Genomic DNA, 15,592 nt, shown 5'->3' with positions numbered 1-15,592 from the left:
TGATAGGAGGGTGGAGGGGGGGGTGTTCATTTAATGAAATAATTCTTGTTATAATTAAATATAACAACATTCAATTGCTGTTCTGAATGGTTTCAGGTGCACATCTTACATTAACTCACAGGTGTTGGCAGGTCACACAGTGACGAGTCGTTATCTACAATGATTTTTAATTTATACAATTCTTCACTGAATGACATGTCGTAATAAATAGGCTACCCGTTACGGTCACTACACACAGTTGGCGCATTGATTTCGCATCATAATAATTTGGTGTTACTACCCATTCCAAAGACTCGTTCATAATTTAGTGTTCAATTTAACGATTATTCGACGGATCACATTGCTTCTAAATGTATAGCTTTATTTTGTAAATGATTTACAAAACATCTAAATATTTTAACAAAGAAAGTGGGCGCTTAAAATGAACATTCGGCAGGAATCTGGGCGCACAAGGAGAGTTAAAATTTTATCAATTAATTTTGAATATTTTTCGAATTATAACCGTTATTTGGTTTCTGTTGGATGTGGAATGAGTGGAAAAATAGTTGAAATGCAAAAGGTTTTATAATATGGGTCTAAATATAGCAACACGATGCAATTCATGCAAAATCCTACTTATTTACAACTGTTTTTAAATGCTTTTGTTGTCTCTGGATCTTCTCTCCACAAATTTGAAACGTGTAAAGGTAACATATTTCAACATTAAAAATGTCGGTTTTTAAAAAAAAGATGGAGAGATGACCCAGAGATGACTAATTATGTACTTTTTCAAATTATTTTTTGAAGGGTAAAAAACAAAGTCCATTGATATGACAATGTTGTTTCAAACAGAACTTTATAGAGCATATTGACAAGTCTCGCATGGCTCAGTGGTTTCGTCCTGGATTAGTGAATACAAACATTCAGTGTTTTGGGTTCAAATCCGACTGGTGGTCTTTTTAAAAAAAATTAAACTTTTTTGTTTTAAATGTTTGTTATTATAACATGATGTTGAATTATGATATGCCGGTATATTTTGATTTGTTGTTATTGATTTATAGATCTGCTGAATGAACACTATTTTCTTTTCTTTTTACTAGCTTTTTTAGGATATACACAATATAACATCATTAAAATATGTTTGCATTAACATTTCCAACTAGTTATCGGTTTAGCTCTCATTGCCATTTTTTGAAAGCTTGTGAGTTTTTTAATAACCGGAATAGACATGTACTTCGACTCTCAACATAATATATTTTTGTTGAAGCCTGTACATAGCCTTTCGAGGTTATAGACATTTAAATCACAATTGATTCGTGTCGAGGATTCCTGCAAACTTACAATCTTGTGCGCTCACTTTCTTTATAGATTCAGGTTACAAACGCTACAGCTTTTATTTTTTCTTTGTCCAATGAAAGACTTTTTTCTAGAATAACCCTTTGAATAACAAAACGTAAAGTATGCAGCTTTGTCTGATAGCAGTTCACCAATATCAATGTTTTCTGTGTAAAATACTTCAATGTTTACTGCCAAGTTTGTAAAAAAGCCATTTTGCCACATATTGTAGTAGAGGAAAGGATTTCCCCTGCTCTTTAAGGGAATCAAATTTTCGCTGCAAAATTTATCCGAATAACTGTTTGCTTTGGTAACTACAAGAGTTATACGGTGATTCGTATAATGACAGAAAAAGTCTGCAAAATACAAATTGTTGCTTTGGTTAAGAAAAAATGACGCTTCCACGTGCAATCTTTGGTTTCCAAAAGGGGAGCACGGGGGCACAACCGTGCGTCTATTTGGAGTCGTTTTGAGAAAAGCGCTGAAGAAAAGGCCCTGGATGGCCCTGTTCAGCGGCGAGGCCTGGTCCCCGCCGTCATTTTTCATGTATTTGGTCATTATTCCACCATTCTGAGAACGAATTTTATCGAAGTACTGATGTGGTTTGTTCCTGAACAAGAAATGGATGCGGCGGTGTAGAGATCGATCATTGCAAAATTCAATCGCTCGTTTATACAACAACCTCAGCTGACTCTTGTCCATGGCTAAAACAACATCAAACATAATCATTTTAATGCATGCATTGCATATAAAACATATAAAACAAAACATAATCCACATGTACTTGTATATACATCGTCATATACCTGCTTGGAATTTTAAGGGTGGATAAGCATCAAGAGTGTATCTACCAGGACCATCGCAGCTTCCACAAAATACGTTTATTTCATACTCTTTGGCTGGCTTTAGTGGAAAAGGGACTGTATACCTAGTAGTGCCGTTCGCACACTGGAAGAGATGTTTTTCGTCGGTGGAAACCTCCTTCAGGCATATAAATTTGTAACATGGTTGTCTGGTCAATATTGGCAGTCTGACTTCGTATCTTGCTTGTGAAATGTGTTTGCGGGTCAGTTGAGGCTGCAAGTTCTGTAAATCAATTTGAATTATCTGGTGTACAGTGTATATTCAACTGTCTCTGTTGAATGATTAAATATTATAAAGTCAAACTCGCTACAAAAGTAGAAAATATATGAATATTTTACTGAATGCTCTCGGTTTAAATTTGGAGATTTCCCAGTTCTGATCAATGACCAACAGACAATCCTCTGTTATATGGGCATGGTCAAATTTTGAGCTTAAACATAATTTTTAATATTTTTGAAATTTTCAATGTTAGTTTTCAAGTAATAAGCGTGACATAATACCGGAATTATTTAACCCATATCGTGACCTTTATACACTAAGAATGAACAATGTAAAAATTTTAATTGCTTAAGATTTAATATTTTTTTAACAAGAAGAGTGATGTTTGGGGTTTTTTCAGTATTCGTAGTCAAATATTGGACTATTATTAGCTGCAATAATGCAGCTCTCTCCCATTTTCTTATATCTGATGTTTACTCAAAAAAAAAATCGAGAGATGGCTATATTAATGTACAATACTGAGATACTTTTTTTCTGATTACTAACCGTATTCTGCCTAGAATCCGTGCCCTCATTTTGCTGATCGGAATCTGCTGTAAATAGAACCGATGAAATCTTTACTTTTTACAGTCTAGCTCTTTTCAATTCGTGAACAATTTGAAAAATGTGATATATATCAAAATTACCTAAAGATTTGGTATCGTATATCACAACCTTGCCGTTACTGTTTATGCCGTAGATCTCCATGTAAAAGTCGCTAACTTTCCGGGATGTTCCCCGATTTCCAAGAATCACAACAAGCGCCCTCTGGTGTGCCCTTGTGTCCAAAAGGACAGCTAACTTCAGACTTGAGGATTTGTGTGCCAACATTATCACGGAGCTAGCACATTCTTTGACCTTGTGCTCATCAAACTTTACAGGCACGTCGATTTTCTCACTTGCACTACTGCGAACTTCAATTTTATGAATCAGTATTTTTGTCTATAAATGAAAAAAATGGAATTTAGTTTTAAAAGAACAAAATCCCATCTTTAATTCTTTCGTACAAGCATGGTCAGTCAAAACATTTAATTTGAACCCTTTGTGTCAGGAGAGAAAAGAATGTGCTTTCAATACTGTGTCATGTGTTTATAAAACAAAAGTTCAATCTCAAACGTTTCAGTTATGCCTGGACCATCGACGATTATTTCGCTCACAATTTATCAACTAAGCTTAGATTTTAATGATACATAAAGTTTTCTGAAACTTCATGTTAATATCTTTAAAAAGGAGTTACTAAATAAAAACTTTACAATATTTTAGTTTACTGGGTGACAATATATTTAAGAAATGAACTCAATGTCTACCCAAGTTATACTCGTATAACCTGGGTTGGGGCAATTTACGCTTTATAATCCGCGAAGCGGATTATAAAAAAAGCGTAAATTGCTCCAACCCAGGTTATACGAGTATAACTTGGGTAGATATTGAGTTCATTCCTTATAATTTAATTTTCTGGAATTTGCTGTACAAACTGAGTCCGTTTTACTTTTAAAAATGATATAAATCTGTTCAAAATTCAAATGTAACGCCAAGTGAATTAGTACGTTGGTGCATTGTGACGTGTCTTGTGACGTGCAAACCAGGTTATACAAATTTAACTAAATTTTTCTATCCAATCAAATGCCGCGTTACAACCAGAATTAAATTATACATAATTATGTTTAAAAATGATATAGTTTAAGGCTGGATACAGTAGACTCAAATCAGTCAAATGTTAATCTTGCTCTGTTATTAATGTCATTATAATCATTAACTGGAATGCATTTTACTTTTCTTTTAAATTAATCATATTTTTGCTAGTGATGATGAAACTGTTTATATGATCTTAATAAATCTTTTTATGATTGTTAAAGATGGGCGAAACAATGTGTAAAATAATAATGGCAATGCCAAGCTTGCATTTTGTGGACCAATCCTAGGTGCATGTTCCAAAAAATGTCAATTCATAGAGAACCTTAGAAGAAGTTTACTGTTGCTTTACTCACCTCCAAGTAAGATATTTACGTTTATAAATAATATGTTTTTATGATTTTATTTTTCCTTAGGAAATACAATATTAAAACATACTCAGAATCTCCTACCGAATTAAAATACCCCCGATGGAGTCAAATATTCGGTAGGCAAATATAATGTCCTTTAGAAAAACTACCTGTCTGCATTTTATCCCACTTGGAAACGCTTATATCCTATAAGTTCATATAATTCCGGTAGAATGTTTTGAAGTTTATACAGAATTTTTTAATCACCCTGAAAAATTATACTTCTCTTAGAAATTGTTATTTTCCCATGGGATATTTATTTCCATACGTAAATATCTCACCTGCCACGTGAGATAAACTTAAAACAAAAGTGGTTATATATACCGGTACTCTCTAGGCATTGACAAACACCTAGGCTTTTGTTTGATTTATTTGGAATTGTACGAAACGCATCTAGAGCAGGTGCAAAAAATGCAATCTTTGCACAGGGATAATCATCCGGCATAATGTGTCAAACACCTTCGTTACACCGCATTTTTATGCTTATGATAACAAATGTCTTAAGCACCAGGTAACATCTACAAAATGTAACAGTTTATTAATTAGTTTGTTTTTCAGAAACTTTGCGTCTTGATCAAACCAAAGTTGATAACAACTTCGTCCCCCACACCAAAGTCTGAAGTCATCTCTTATTGCAAAACGATTGGAATTTTAATTTTGAATAGGCTAACTCTTTAAATCTTGGTCGTTGAAAATCAATTACTTTTTGAAACTCTAAATACTGGTTTGAATGTAACAATGTTTATCATTTTAATTTCGCGAAGGTTTGTAGTTTATAGTGAACCCTCGTTTTTTATTTTACTCAAAAGCGTTTTATTAAAATTCATCGAAATAAGCAGTATTATCTTTTATAAGCTATCCATTCACATGAAATACTGAAAACAGAACTTACCATGATATCGGACAGATCGATCTATTGAAGTGAACTGCTCGGGTAGTTAAAGCTAGAACGCCTTGGTTTAAAGCGCAGCAATATATTCGTAACTACAAGTATGCACATGCAAGTTTGTCTGGATTGTCACAGCCATTAACCCCCGAGTGTTTACATCGACGAATTAGGTGAAAACACTGGCTTCTATTTTTAATAATCATGGTTCTGTGAGTTAATGTTTGACTTTAGCAAGACTGATGTTTTATAGTAGCGATTCATCCACATTAACTTAGCTTCACATCCCCACCAATAACGTCATTACAATTAGTACTACTCTTTACAATTGAACATAACAGAAAAATTGATAAGAATCAGTCATGTGATAACATGAAAAAACTATGCTAAAAATGAACCTTTCAATACATTTATATTTATTTCTTCATCTAGAGATACAGACTTTTTAAAAAGATTTACTGAACTATTTACAAATTTTATGAAACTGGTCAGAAATCAGTTTTGTCTCATTTCTTCTTACTACTTTCTTCAGCGAAAATCGAAAGTTTAAATCATACATGTAAAGTTAAGTGTTAAAATAGTTTTATTCTCAAATACTTGTAAATACACATCCACATTAATATTTTATACTTATATGTAAGTTCTAAGCAGATAGAAATACAGTAACATTAAATGTCATAAAATACACAAAGATAGGTGTAGAAATACAAAAAAGGAAAGAATAACAATAGCATGATAAAATTTCAATAATATCACTTATTAAGTGTACATTTGCTATGTTTAATTACTTTTGAAATACGTTAGATTCAATTATAAGCAATAAATCTTAAGTACCTTTCACAGGCATATGGAAAGTTCGATTTACAAAAGGCTTTTGACACCGTTTACCATGCAATATTGTATGATAAACCAGACATGTGGTGTTATCTACCCAGTGACAAGTTCAACAATGTTTCATCAAATGTTTATGTAATATATCACACTTTTCCATATTGGAATAATGTCGGCCCTTTCTTTATTCTAATTAATAATCTTTTATTGTTGCAGAAAAAGAAGACAATTTTCTTAAAGGGGCATGGTCACGAATTCGATCCAGTTTTAGTTTTCTGTTTTCATTATATACAATGCTTTAGGAATGCATTTCTAATGTTAAAATGAAATTTGAGAGTCATTCTTTGAGTTGTAAGCGAGATACAGGGCTCACAATTCTATGGCATTTAAACAAAGCTCGTGCCCTGTGTTTGTTTACTTGTTCAACATACCAGTTAAAAAATATTATTCAAGCTGATTTTTCTATCCTCATATTTTTAAAGCATAAATAAACAGTTCATAACGTTTTAAAGATTAATTTTAGGTTGAAAACTGGAATTTTAATTTCAACATTCAACATGTAAACAAAACATAGCGAAGAATTGTTAGTTCTGTAACTCGCTTATAACTAAACGAATGACACTCAAATTTGGTTGCCTATTAAAAATGCCTTACTGAAGCATTGTAAGTAATAAAATCGAAAAATATATTATTTGACTACAATCGTGACCATGTCCATTTGATAACAGATTGCACTTCATTTAGCCAAAACAGAAACAATTCTATTTGTTTTTTTATTTCATTAACTATGAAGGATTACAAATAATACGTACTGTTATTTAAAATATAGTGTAATGATCATATTATGACAGGTTCTAAAAAGTAAAATATTAAGGAATTTCTTGGTTTTGAAAACCTTTGATTTGGCATTTCAAATTAAAATGAAATATCTGAGATAATGTAATTTTTGAAATGTATAATATGGCTTTAATGCAAAAGAAAAACCCTATGTACTGCTTTGATATAATGTTTGCCAAATGTTTGCACTTCTAGGTATTGTGGAATAAACAATGAATTTGAACATTGATAAAATTGATCAAAGTAGTATGGTTAATTCAAATTTGGTCCCTGAGAAAGTTTAGACTTTAAATATGTTCAGGTTGAGGATTGGGTTACAAACAAACATTAGAATACTTTATCATGGAAATTCGCCGATATATCAATGTTACGATTTTGTACCAAAAAAATCATTTTAAGAGAAATTGTACATTAAATTATTTTTTTACCATATAAGGTAAAAGTTTCCCATGCCACTTATACAGTGCGAACTTAGACTCGAATGCATTAACACTGTAAGGAAGTGAAAATCATTATCTTAAAAAACAATATATAGTATGTATTTTTTTCATATCATTTAAAGTTAATAAATTTATGATTGTTGAAAAACCCCACTGGGCTTTCAGAACTGTAAATGATTATCCTTGTGGAAAATTCATTATATGTATGACATATGTACTATATACTAGTAGTTGCATATTAGTAAAAAAAAAATGTCTGTTTTCTAAATGCTGTAATTCACATGTGCACAAATATGTCATTGTTTCGATGTCGCCCGCTTGGACACGTGGGTTCTCTCCGGGTACTCCGGCTTCTTCCCACCCCAATGACCCCTCGCCCTAACATCCGTGCCAACGAGAGATATTAATATAAGTTGTAGAACTTGCTTATCAATTGTTGTTAAATAAATAAAGTTCAGGTATGTTTTGATTTATTGACTCTGATGAAGTGAAATGCAAAATTTTTTTCAAAAATATGTTACGTGCGAGGTGTCGCAACTAAGCTACAATATTAACAAGAGGCCCAGGGGCCACATCGCTCACCTGAGCAACAATTGCCTTAATTCTGATCAAATTAGCATTACAGTATCAAAATATCTTGACAACTGAGTACAGTAGATCTTGCTAAAAAAAATTTGAAAATCTGCCAATTTTTATCCACCTCTTATTTTTTAGTAAAGCCCCTTTTGTTGTTGTACCTGTAAGAAGATTTTTCTCTATTCCTATAACCCCCCCCTCCCCATTTCGTGGCCCCACTATTCTCTAGGGAATCATGGTTTCATCAAACTTAAATCTACCTTTAATCTCATAACCTGTGCTTTCACACTAAGTACTGAGTTTTGGACCGAAAACTTTCCCAGAATATTTTTAAGGATTGTAAAACTTGATCCCACAATTGTGGCCCAACCCTACCCCCGGGGACCATGATTTGAACAAACTTGATTCAACACTTCCTGAGGATGCTTCCATTTTAATTTGAGCTGTCCTGGCCTAATAGTTTTTGAGAAGAAAATTTTTAAAGATTTTCTCTATATATTCCTATGTAAAACTTGATCCCCCAATTAAGGCCCCACCCTACCCCCGGGGACCATGATTTGAACAAACTTGATTCAACACTTTCTGAGGATGCTTCCATTTAATTTGAGCTTTTCTGGCCTAATAGTTTTTAAAAGAAATTTTTAAAAAGATTTTCTCTATATATTCCTATATAAAACTTGATCCCCCAATTGTGGCCCCACCCTACCCCCGGGGACCATGATTTGAACAAACTTGAATCTACACTACATGAGGATGCTTCCAATCAAATTTGAGCTTTTCTGGCCTAATAGTTTTTGAAAAGAAAATTTTTAAAGATTTTCTCTATATATTCCTATGTAAAACTTGATCCCCCAATTGTGGCCCCACCCTACCCCCGGGGACCATGATTTGAACAAACTTGAATCTACACTACCTGATGATGCCTCCACACAAGTTTAAGCTTTACCGGCCGAATAGGTTTTGAGAAGAAGATTTTTAAAGATTTTCTCTATATATTCCTATGTAAAACTTGATCCCCCAATTGTGGCCCCACCCTACCCCCGGGGACCATGATTTGAACAAACTTGTATCTACACTACATGAGGATGCTTTCAATCAAATTTGAGCTTTTCTGGCCTAATAGTTTTTGAAAAGAAAATTTTTAAAGATTTTCTCTATATATTCCTATGTAAAACTTGATCCCCCAATTAAGGCCCCACCCTACCCCCGGGGACCATGATTTGAACAAACTTGATTCAACACTTCCTGAGGATGCTTCCATTTTAATTTGAGCTTTTCTGGCCTAATAGTTTTTAAAAGAAATTTTTAAAAAGATTTTCTCTATATATTCCTTTGTAAAACTTGATCCCCCAATTGTGGCCCAACCCTACCCCCGGGGACCATGATTTGAACAAACTTGAATCTACACTACATGAGGATGCTCCCATTTTAATTTGAATCTTTCTGGCCCGATAGTTTTTGAGAAGAAAATTTTTAAAGATTTTCTCTATATATTCCTATGCAAAAATTGATCCCCCAATTGTGGCCCCACCCTACCCCCGGGGACCATGATTTGAACAAACTTGAATTTACACTACCTGATGATGCCTCCACACACGTTTAAGCTTTACCGGCCTAATAGTTTTTGAGAAGAAGATTTTTGAAAAATACCAACAAATTTTCAATAATTCTCAATTATCTCCCCTTTAAAAAGGGCGTGGCCCTTCATTTGAACAAATTTGAATCCCCTTTACCTAGTGGTGCTTTGTGCCAAATTTGGTTGAAATCTGCCCAGTGGTTCTTGAGAAGAAGATGAAAATGTGAAAAGTTTACAACGACGACGACAACGACAACGCCAACGACGACAGACAACGGACAAATTGTGATCAGAAAAGCTCACTTGAGCCTTTGGCTCAGGTGAGCTAAAAAAGATACGATAATTAAATTTAAAACGAATGGTTTTATAAACATCTGAAATAAATATCGCAATATAATACATCCGAAAATCTTTTATGCAAGAAAACATAGCATTTCTGAGAGCAGATACTATTTTTACTTTAAAAAATATCAATGAATAAAACAAAAAATTCATGAAGGCTCCTTAATATTGCAAATTTTACAATCTTTTCTTTTCGGAAGACCAATAACTGTTTTTAATGCAGCATTACCTGATTGTTTTACTGAACTTAAATATGCTAGTTTTGACCGTAAAAATTCGACTATATCAATGCTTTCAGTATAAAACACTTCCACTGTGACTTTAGTATTCACCATGGCATGTTGTTCATGTGGACGGCGGTACAGAAACTCGTTATACGCAGGGTTTAAGGCCAGGAGTCTTGGTAGACAAAATGCGTCAGCTTCGCTTCCTTTCAATGTAATAACTAATGTCACGTGATGGTTGACGTAATGACAATAAAAGTCTGCGAAATACAAATTCGTGCTTTGGTTAATCATAAAACCGACGGGGATGTGGATTCTCTGGTCCCCGTAGTAAGATACAGCCGGGGGCTGGCCAGTGAGGGGGTCCACACTAGCACTGAAGAACAGGCCGTGAAGCTTCCTGTTCAGTGTTGATGCTGGGTCTCCTCCAAAATTCTTGATGTATTTGTACATGATACCGCCAGTGTTGTTAAATATGTTTAGGAAATGTAGAATTGGTTTACTACGATATAGGTGCGTGACAGGGTAAAAGTCATAGGGTGGCCCTGGTCCGGGAGATAATGAATGGGTACAGGCTTTTCCATACAGCAAATACAGTTCATTCTGTGTCATGTCTACAAAATAGCAAAACAAACGTTAGAAAGAATCAAATAAATCGATCGCGCAGCTGTTTGAATAGATATGAACAATACAAGAGCTTTGTATAAAGCGATAAGGGGAAAGAATTGTTGAAATCATATTTTTCCAGAATAAATAAATGTCAAAATAAAACTTGTGTCATGACCTCTTTTAAAAATTAATCCAAAATTCGAATAAATAAAATTTTAAAAGTGTTTTTATATGGTGTTTAGTTTAAGTAACTTACATGATTTAAATGAACAAAAAGCCACAGCATTAATAATAAACAAGCATCTCTTTGGCTCATATCCTCTTATTACCAGCAATTCATAATCACACACAGGCCGAAGTTGAAAAGGGATAGTCAATTCAGAATCCATGGTTGAAAATAGAGAAATAATTCCTGTTTCGGTATCTTTTAGAAAAACAAGACATATATGCGGTAGAAATTTCCTGCCAGCTTTATTGAATTCACTTTCCAGTGGAGCATGTATGAGTCCACTAGATGTCTTTGTAGCAGAGAGACACAACTTCCGCAGACCCCTTTGAATGAAAAACGTCGGGTCCTCTAATGCTACACTTCTGGTCTGACTGATTTGACTGAATGGCCTCGAGGGTTCATTGTCGAAAACACCCGAGTACAGGTCTTTCACAGTGTATGTAGAAGGGGGATGATGAGATACATCTACAGAAAAGGTTCCCTGAAGTCAAAAAATTACCAAAATTTCAGGCACAGTATTCCTCTTTCAATTTTTTTTTTAAGATTTATTTTTAAACTTTCATTTTTTGAAATACATGTAAATGATTTTAGTAAACTTATTTATTTTAATAAATTCGCTTTCGATATCCCCTTGCATTGTCAAAACAACAAATCATTATTTATCAAAATGAGTTCTCACCACATTTGAATTTTTCTTTATATTATTAACACTTTCTTGTTCATCTCTGCCATCTAAAACATTCATTGAATTCTTATTTAATATTTGGAATAAAATCATCTACCTATATATATCTTTGTCACTGATAAACATAAAATATAAACTTTTCACTTTTATACATTTAATTTCGTTTTCTTTTCTCGTAAATTGCAACCGTGAACTGACTTAGGGCGATAAAATTCATACTTTTGACAGACTGCTGTACACTTTAAAATTCGCAGTTTTATGGTATAATTGTATTTTATGGTAAGAGCAATGATTTAACCTTGAAATAATGTTTCACATGTGTAGTCCGTGACGTCAGATGACAGACCGACGAACAGAGGCACAGTCAAAGTGATGGGAGTCGAACCCTCGACCCCAGTACTGAGATACAGGTGCAGCAGAGCTGTTTGTGCCTTCCTCTCTGTAATTAATAAAGGTATCCACACAGGAGTCAGGCATCTTTCGAGTGTAACAGTAACCACTTTCGTTGTGAGTCCTGACTGAAAAATAACTTCCTGGTTGTAGATCTGAAATTGATAAAAGCGACGATGACTAATAAAATCTATCTTATATATCTATTATCCATCAACCTTATCGGTTAGATCTCCAAGGTCCCATATCGAGTCTTTTTATCTTTAAACATTCAAGAAAGTTAAAAAATTGATTCGCTGATAAATATGTAACTTAATAAACAAATATTTATACAGACAAGTTTAAAGTAGACAACACACAGTAAAGATGTTTAATATAGCAAGGAATCCTTTATCTTAAAAATGTTTAGAAGTATGTCTTACCTTGCTCGCCATTTAAACTATTGACATATAAATACGTATATTGCGTAAGATCGAATGCATTTCCTGGTCCACGGTACAAACGCATGCGCAGCAAGAGCGCGTTTACTAGGTTTGTCACATCAGTGACAAAGGTTAACATGTTCATTCTGTATTTTATTTCAATATGTGAAATGCAATGTATACACGATATCGACTCGATGTCGATCAACCTAGCCATATCGACAATATCGACGATGTAAACAGGATATCAGAGGTACGATGTTGACACAATGTCGACTCGATGTTGGTCAACATTGCGATATCAAAAATGTCCACAGGATATATATGGTACGCTGCAAATGCAAATTTAATAATTATGCTAATATGATACTAACACAATGTCTGCTCGGTATTGGCCAAAATTGCGTTGTCGACAATATTGATAAAACATCGTGCATTTGACATAAAATCGATGTCCTTCAAATACAAGCTAAAAAATTTCAAGATATAGACAAATAGAGTGAATGGGTTGCTGTGAAAATGTTAAAAGTTTTTTTATTTTGTCTGAGTTTGGTATCATGACAAACGAGTTTGAAAGGACTAAAGCATAAAATATGTGATTACATCCTTTTCAGCGTTCCCCATGAAAGGGTGTGTCATTAAGAACGCATTGCCTGTTCCTACGAAACACTTAAAGTAATCAAAATATCTAAATTGCAATTTCTTGCCCTACCTGGCCTGAATGCAAGAAAAGGAAAAATTTATTTATAAAAATTAGCACAATTCATTTGTAGCTGGGGTCATTGGAATTAAAAACAAGCGCCCTCTGGTATGCCCTTGTGTATCAAAAAGGACAGCTAACTTCAGACTTAAGGATTTGTGTGTCAACATTATCACGGCTAGCTAGCACATTCTTTGACCTTGTGCTCATCGAACTTTACAGGCACGTCGATTTTCTCACTTGCGCTACTGCGAACTTCAATTTCATGCATCAGTATTTTAGCCTATAAATGAAAAAAAAAACGGAATTTAGTTTTAAAAGCACAAAATCCTATCTTTAATTCTTTCGTACAAGCATGGTCAGTCGAAACATTTAATTTGAACCCCTTTGTGTCAGGAGAGAAAAGAGTGTGCTTTAAGGTCAAGATCTATTAAATGAAAGATGCCTACAGGTTTATGAAATTCAAGATATAAATTCTTTTAATGATGCTTCATTACAATATCTTTGTTTTATAGGATGTACCGGGGCTTAAATTTTTGGTAAACACAATGAAAAATCATGTTTTAAACAACCATTTTCTATGAAATATTAAGAATAAAAGTAACAAATCTTGGAGTTTTATCCATTTTTGACTAATGAAATATATCCAGAATGCCTACAGTCTCTCCAAATACGACATAAAACAAGCTCTTGCCATCCTCATTAAAATGATGTCAAATTGAATATAGGTACCGGGATTATTTTTTCCGATTTAATATAGAATGTCAAAATATTGTTTTATTTTCTACATAATTCTTTTAAAGCCGTGAAATACGGGAACAGATTCATCAAATCAATTATGACGTCATAATGGTTCTAGCACCAAAAAGACAATCTGGAATCATTTACTAGATTTTGACCTTAAATACAGTGTCATATGTTTATAAAACAAAAGTTCAATCTCAAATGTGTTAGTTATGCCTGGACCTGGACGATTATTACGCTCACAATTTATCAACTAAGCTTAGATTTTAATAATACATAAAGTTTTATGAAACTTCATGTTAATATTTTTAAAAAGGAGTTACTAAATAAAAACTTTACAATAGTAAAGTTTACTGGGTGACAATATATACATAATTATGTTTAAAAATGATTTAGTTTAAAACTGGAGACAGTAGACTCAATTCAGTCAAATGTTAATCTTGCTTTGTTATTAATGTCATTATAATCATTAACTGGAATGCATTTTACTTTTCTTTTAAAATAATCATATGTTTTGCTAGTGATGATGAAACTGTTGCTAACGCATTATATAATCTCAAATACATATTAATCCTTAAAAATTGTTTTATAATTGTTATAGATGGGCATAACAATGTGTAAAATAATTATGGCAATGCCAAGCTTGCATTTTGTGGACCAATCCTAGGTGCATGTTCCAAAAACTGTCAATTGATAGAGACCCTTAGAAGAAGTTTACTGTTGCTTTACTCACCTCCAGGTAAGATATTTACGTTTATAAATAATATGTTTTTATGATTTTATTTTCCCTTAGGAAATACAATATTAAAACATACTCAGAATTTCCTACCGAATTAAAATACTCCCGGTGGATTCAAATATCCGGTAGGCAAATATAATGTCCTATAGAAAAACTACATTTCTGAATTTTATCTCACTTGGAAACACTTTTATCCTATAAATTCATAAAATTCCGGTAGAATGTTCAGAAGTTTATACAAAATCTTTTAATCACCCTGAAAAAATTATATTTATCTTAGAAATTGTTATTTTCCCATGGATTGTTTATTTCAATATGTAAATATCTTACCTTCCACGTGAGATAAACTTAAAACAAAAGTGGTTATGTATACTCACTAGGCATTGACAAACATCTAAGCTTTTGTTTGATTTATGTGGAATTGTACGAAACGCATCTTGAGCAGGTGCAATAAATGCAATTTTTGCACAAGGATAATCATCCGGTGTAATGAAGAATAATGACCCCCGTAGAATAATGACCGGGGGTCATTTTTCGACGTAAAATAATGACCCCCGGTCATTTTTCTACGCAGAAAAATGACCCCCCGGTCATTATTCTACGTAGAAAAATGACCCCTTTGCCTGAAGAATAAGTGTCATTTCCATAAAAATGAGCACACTCCACATGAAGAAAAGTGACCCCTGTAGAATAATGACCCCCTTGTAGATTAAAGTTTTTTAGTATATTTTTTTATTATTTATGAAATAGTCTTTACACTATTGTAATTTTTACTGCTGCAGTTTACAGAAAGTAACAGAATTATAATTCATATTCAAATAAACTTAAAGTGAAAGAATGGGTATATCTTTGAAAATAAAAATCCTTCCGTTTTAACAAGACTT

At 33.3% G+C, this 15,592-nt stretch overlaps 2 protein-coding genes across 2 annotated transcripts; both read right to left on the bottom strand.

Annotated features, from left to right (window-relative positions):
- Positions 1–33: 33 nt before the first annotated feature.
- On the bottom strand, positions 34–5,442 carry LOC128186836 (phytanoyl-CoA hydroxylase-interacting protein-like). Its single transcript, XM_052856765.1, has 5 exons — positions 5,371–5,442; positions 3,084–3,378; positions 2,944–2,990; positions 2,121–2,400; positions 34–2,018 (listed from the first exon to the last, which is right to left on the bottom strand). The coding sequence occupies exons 1-5, from the start codon at positions 5,371–5,373 to the stop codon at positions 1,342–1,344; spliced, it is 1,302 nt and encodes a 433-aa protein (XP_052712725.1). The 5' UTR covers positions 5,374–5,442; the 3' UTR covers positions 34–1,341.
- Positions 5,443–9,972: 4,530 nt separating this feature from the next.
- LOC128186832 (uncharacterized) lies at positions 9,973–12,644 on the bottom strand. Its single transcript, XM_052856761.1, has 5 exons — positions 12,526–12,644; positions 12,012–12,258; positions 11,708–11,760; positions 11,056–11,509; positions 9,973–10,804 (listed from the first exon to the last, which is right to left on the bottom strand). Exons 1-5 carry the CDS (start codon positions 12,535–12,537, stop codon positions 10,116–10,118), a joined length of 1,455 nt encoding a protein of 484 aa, XP_052712721.1. The 5' UTR covers positions 12,538–12,644; the 3' UTR covers positions 9,973–10,115.
- Between the last annotated feature and the right edge of the window lie 2,948 nt (positions 12,645–15,592).

Source organism: Crassostrea angulata, chromosome 6 (genome assembly GCF_025612915.1).
Source record: "Crassostrea angulata isolate pt1a10 chromosome 6, ASM2561291v2, whole genome shotgun sequence".
NCBI lineage: Eukaryota > Metazoa > Mollusca > Bivalvia > Ostreida > Ostreidae > Magallana > Magallana angulata.
The sequence above is the reverse complement of the archived record's forward strand: the minus strand, read 5'-3'. Positions and strand labels throughout refer to the sequence as shown.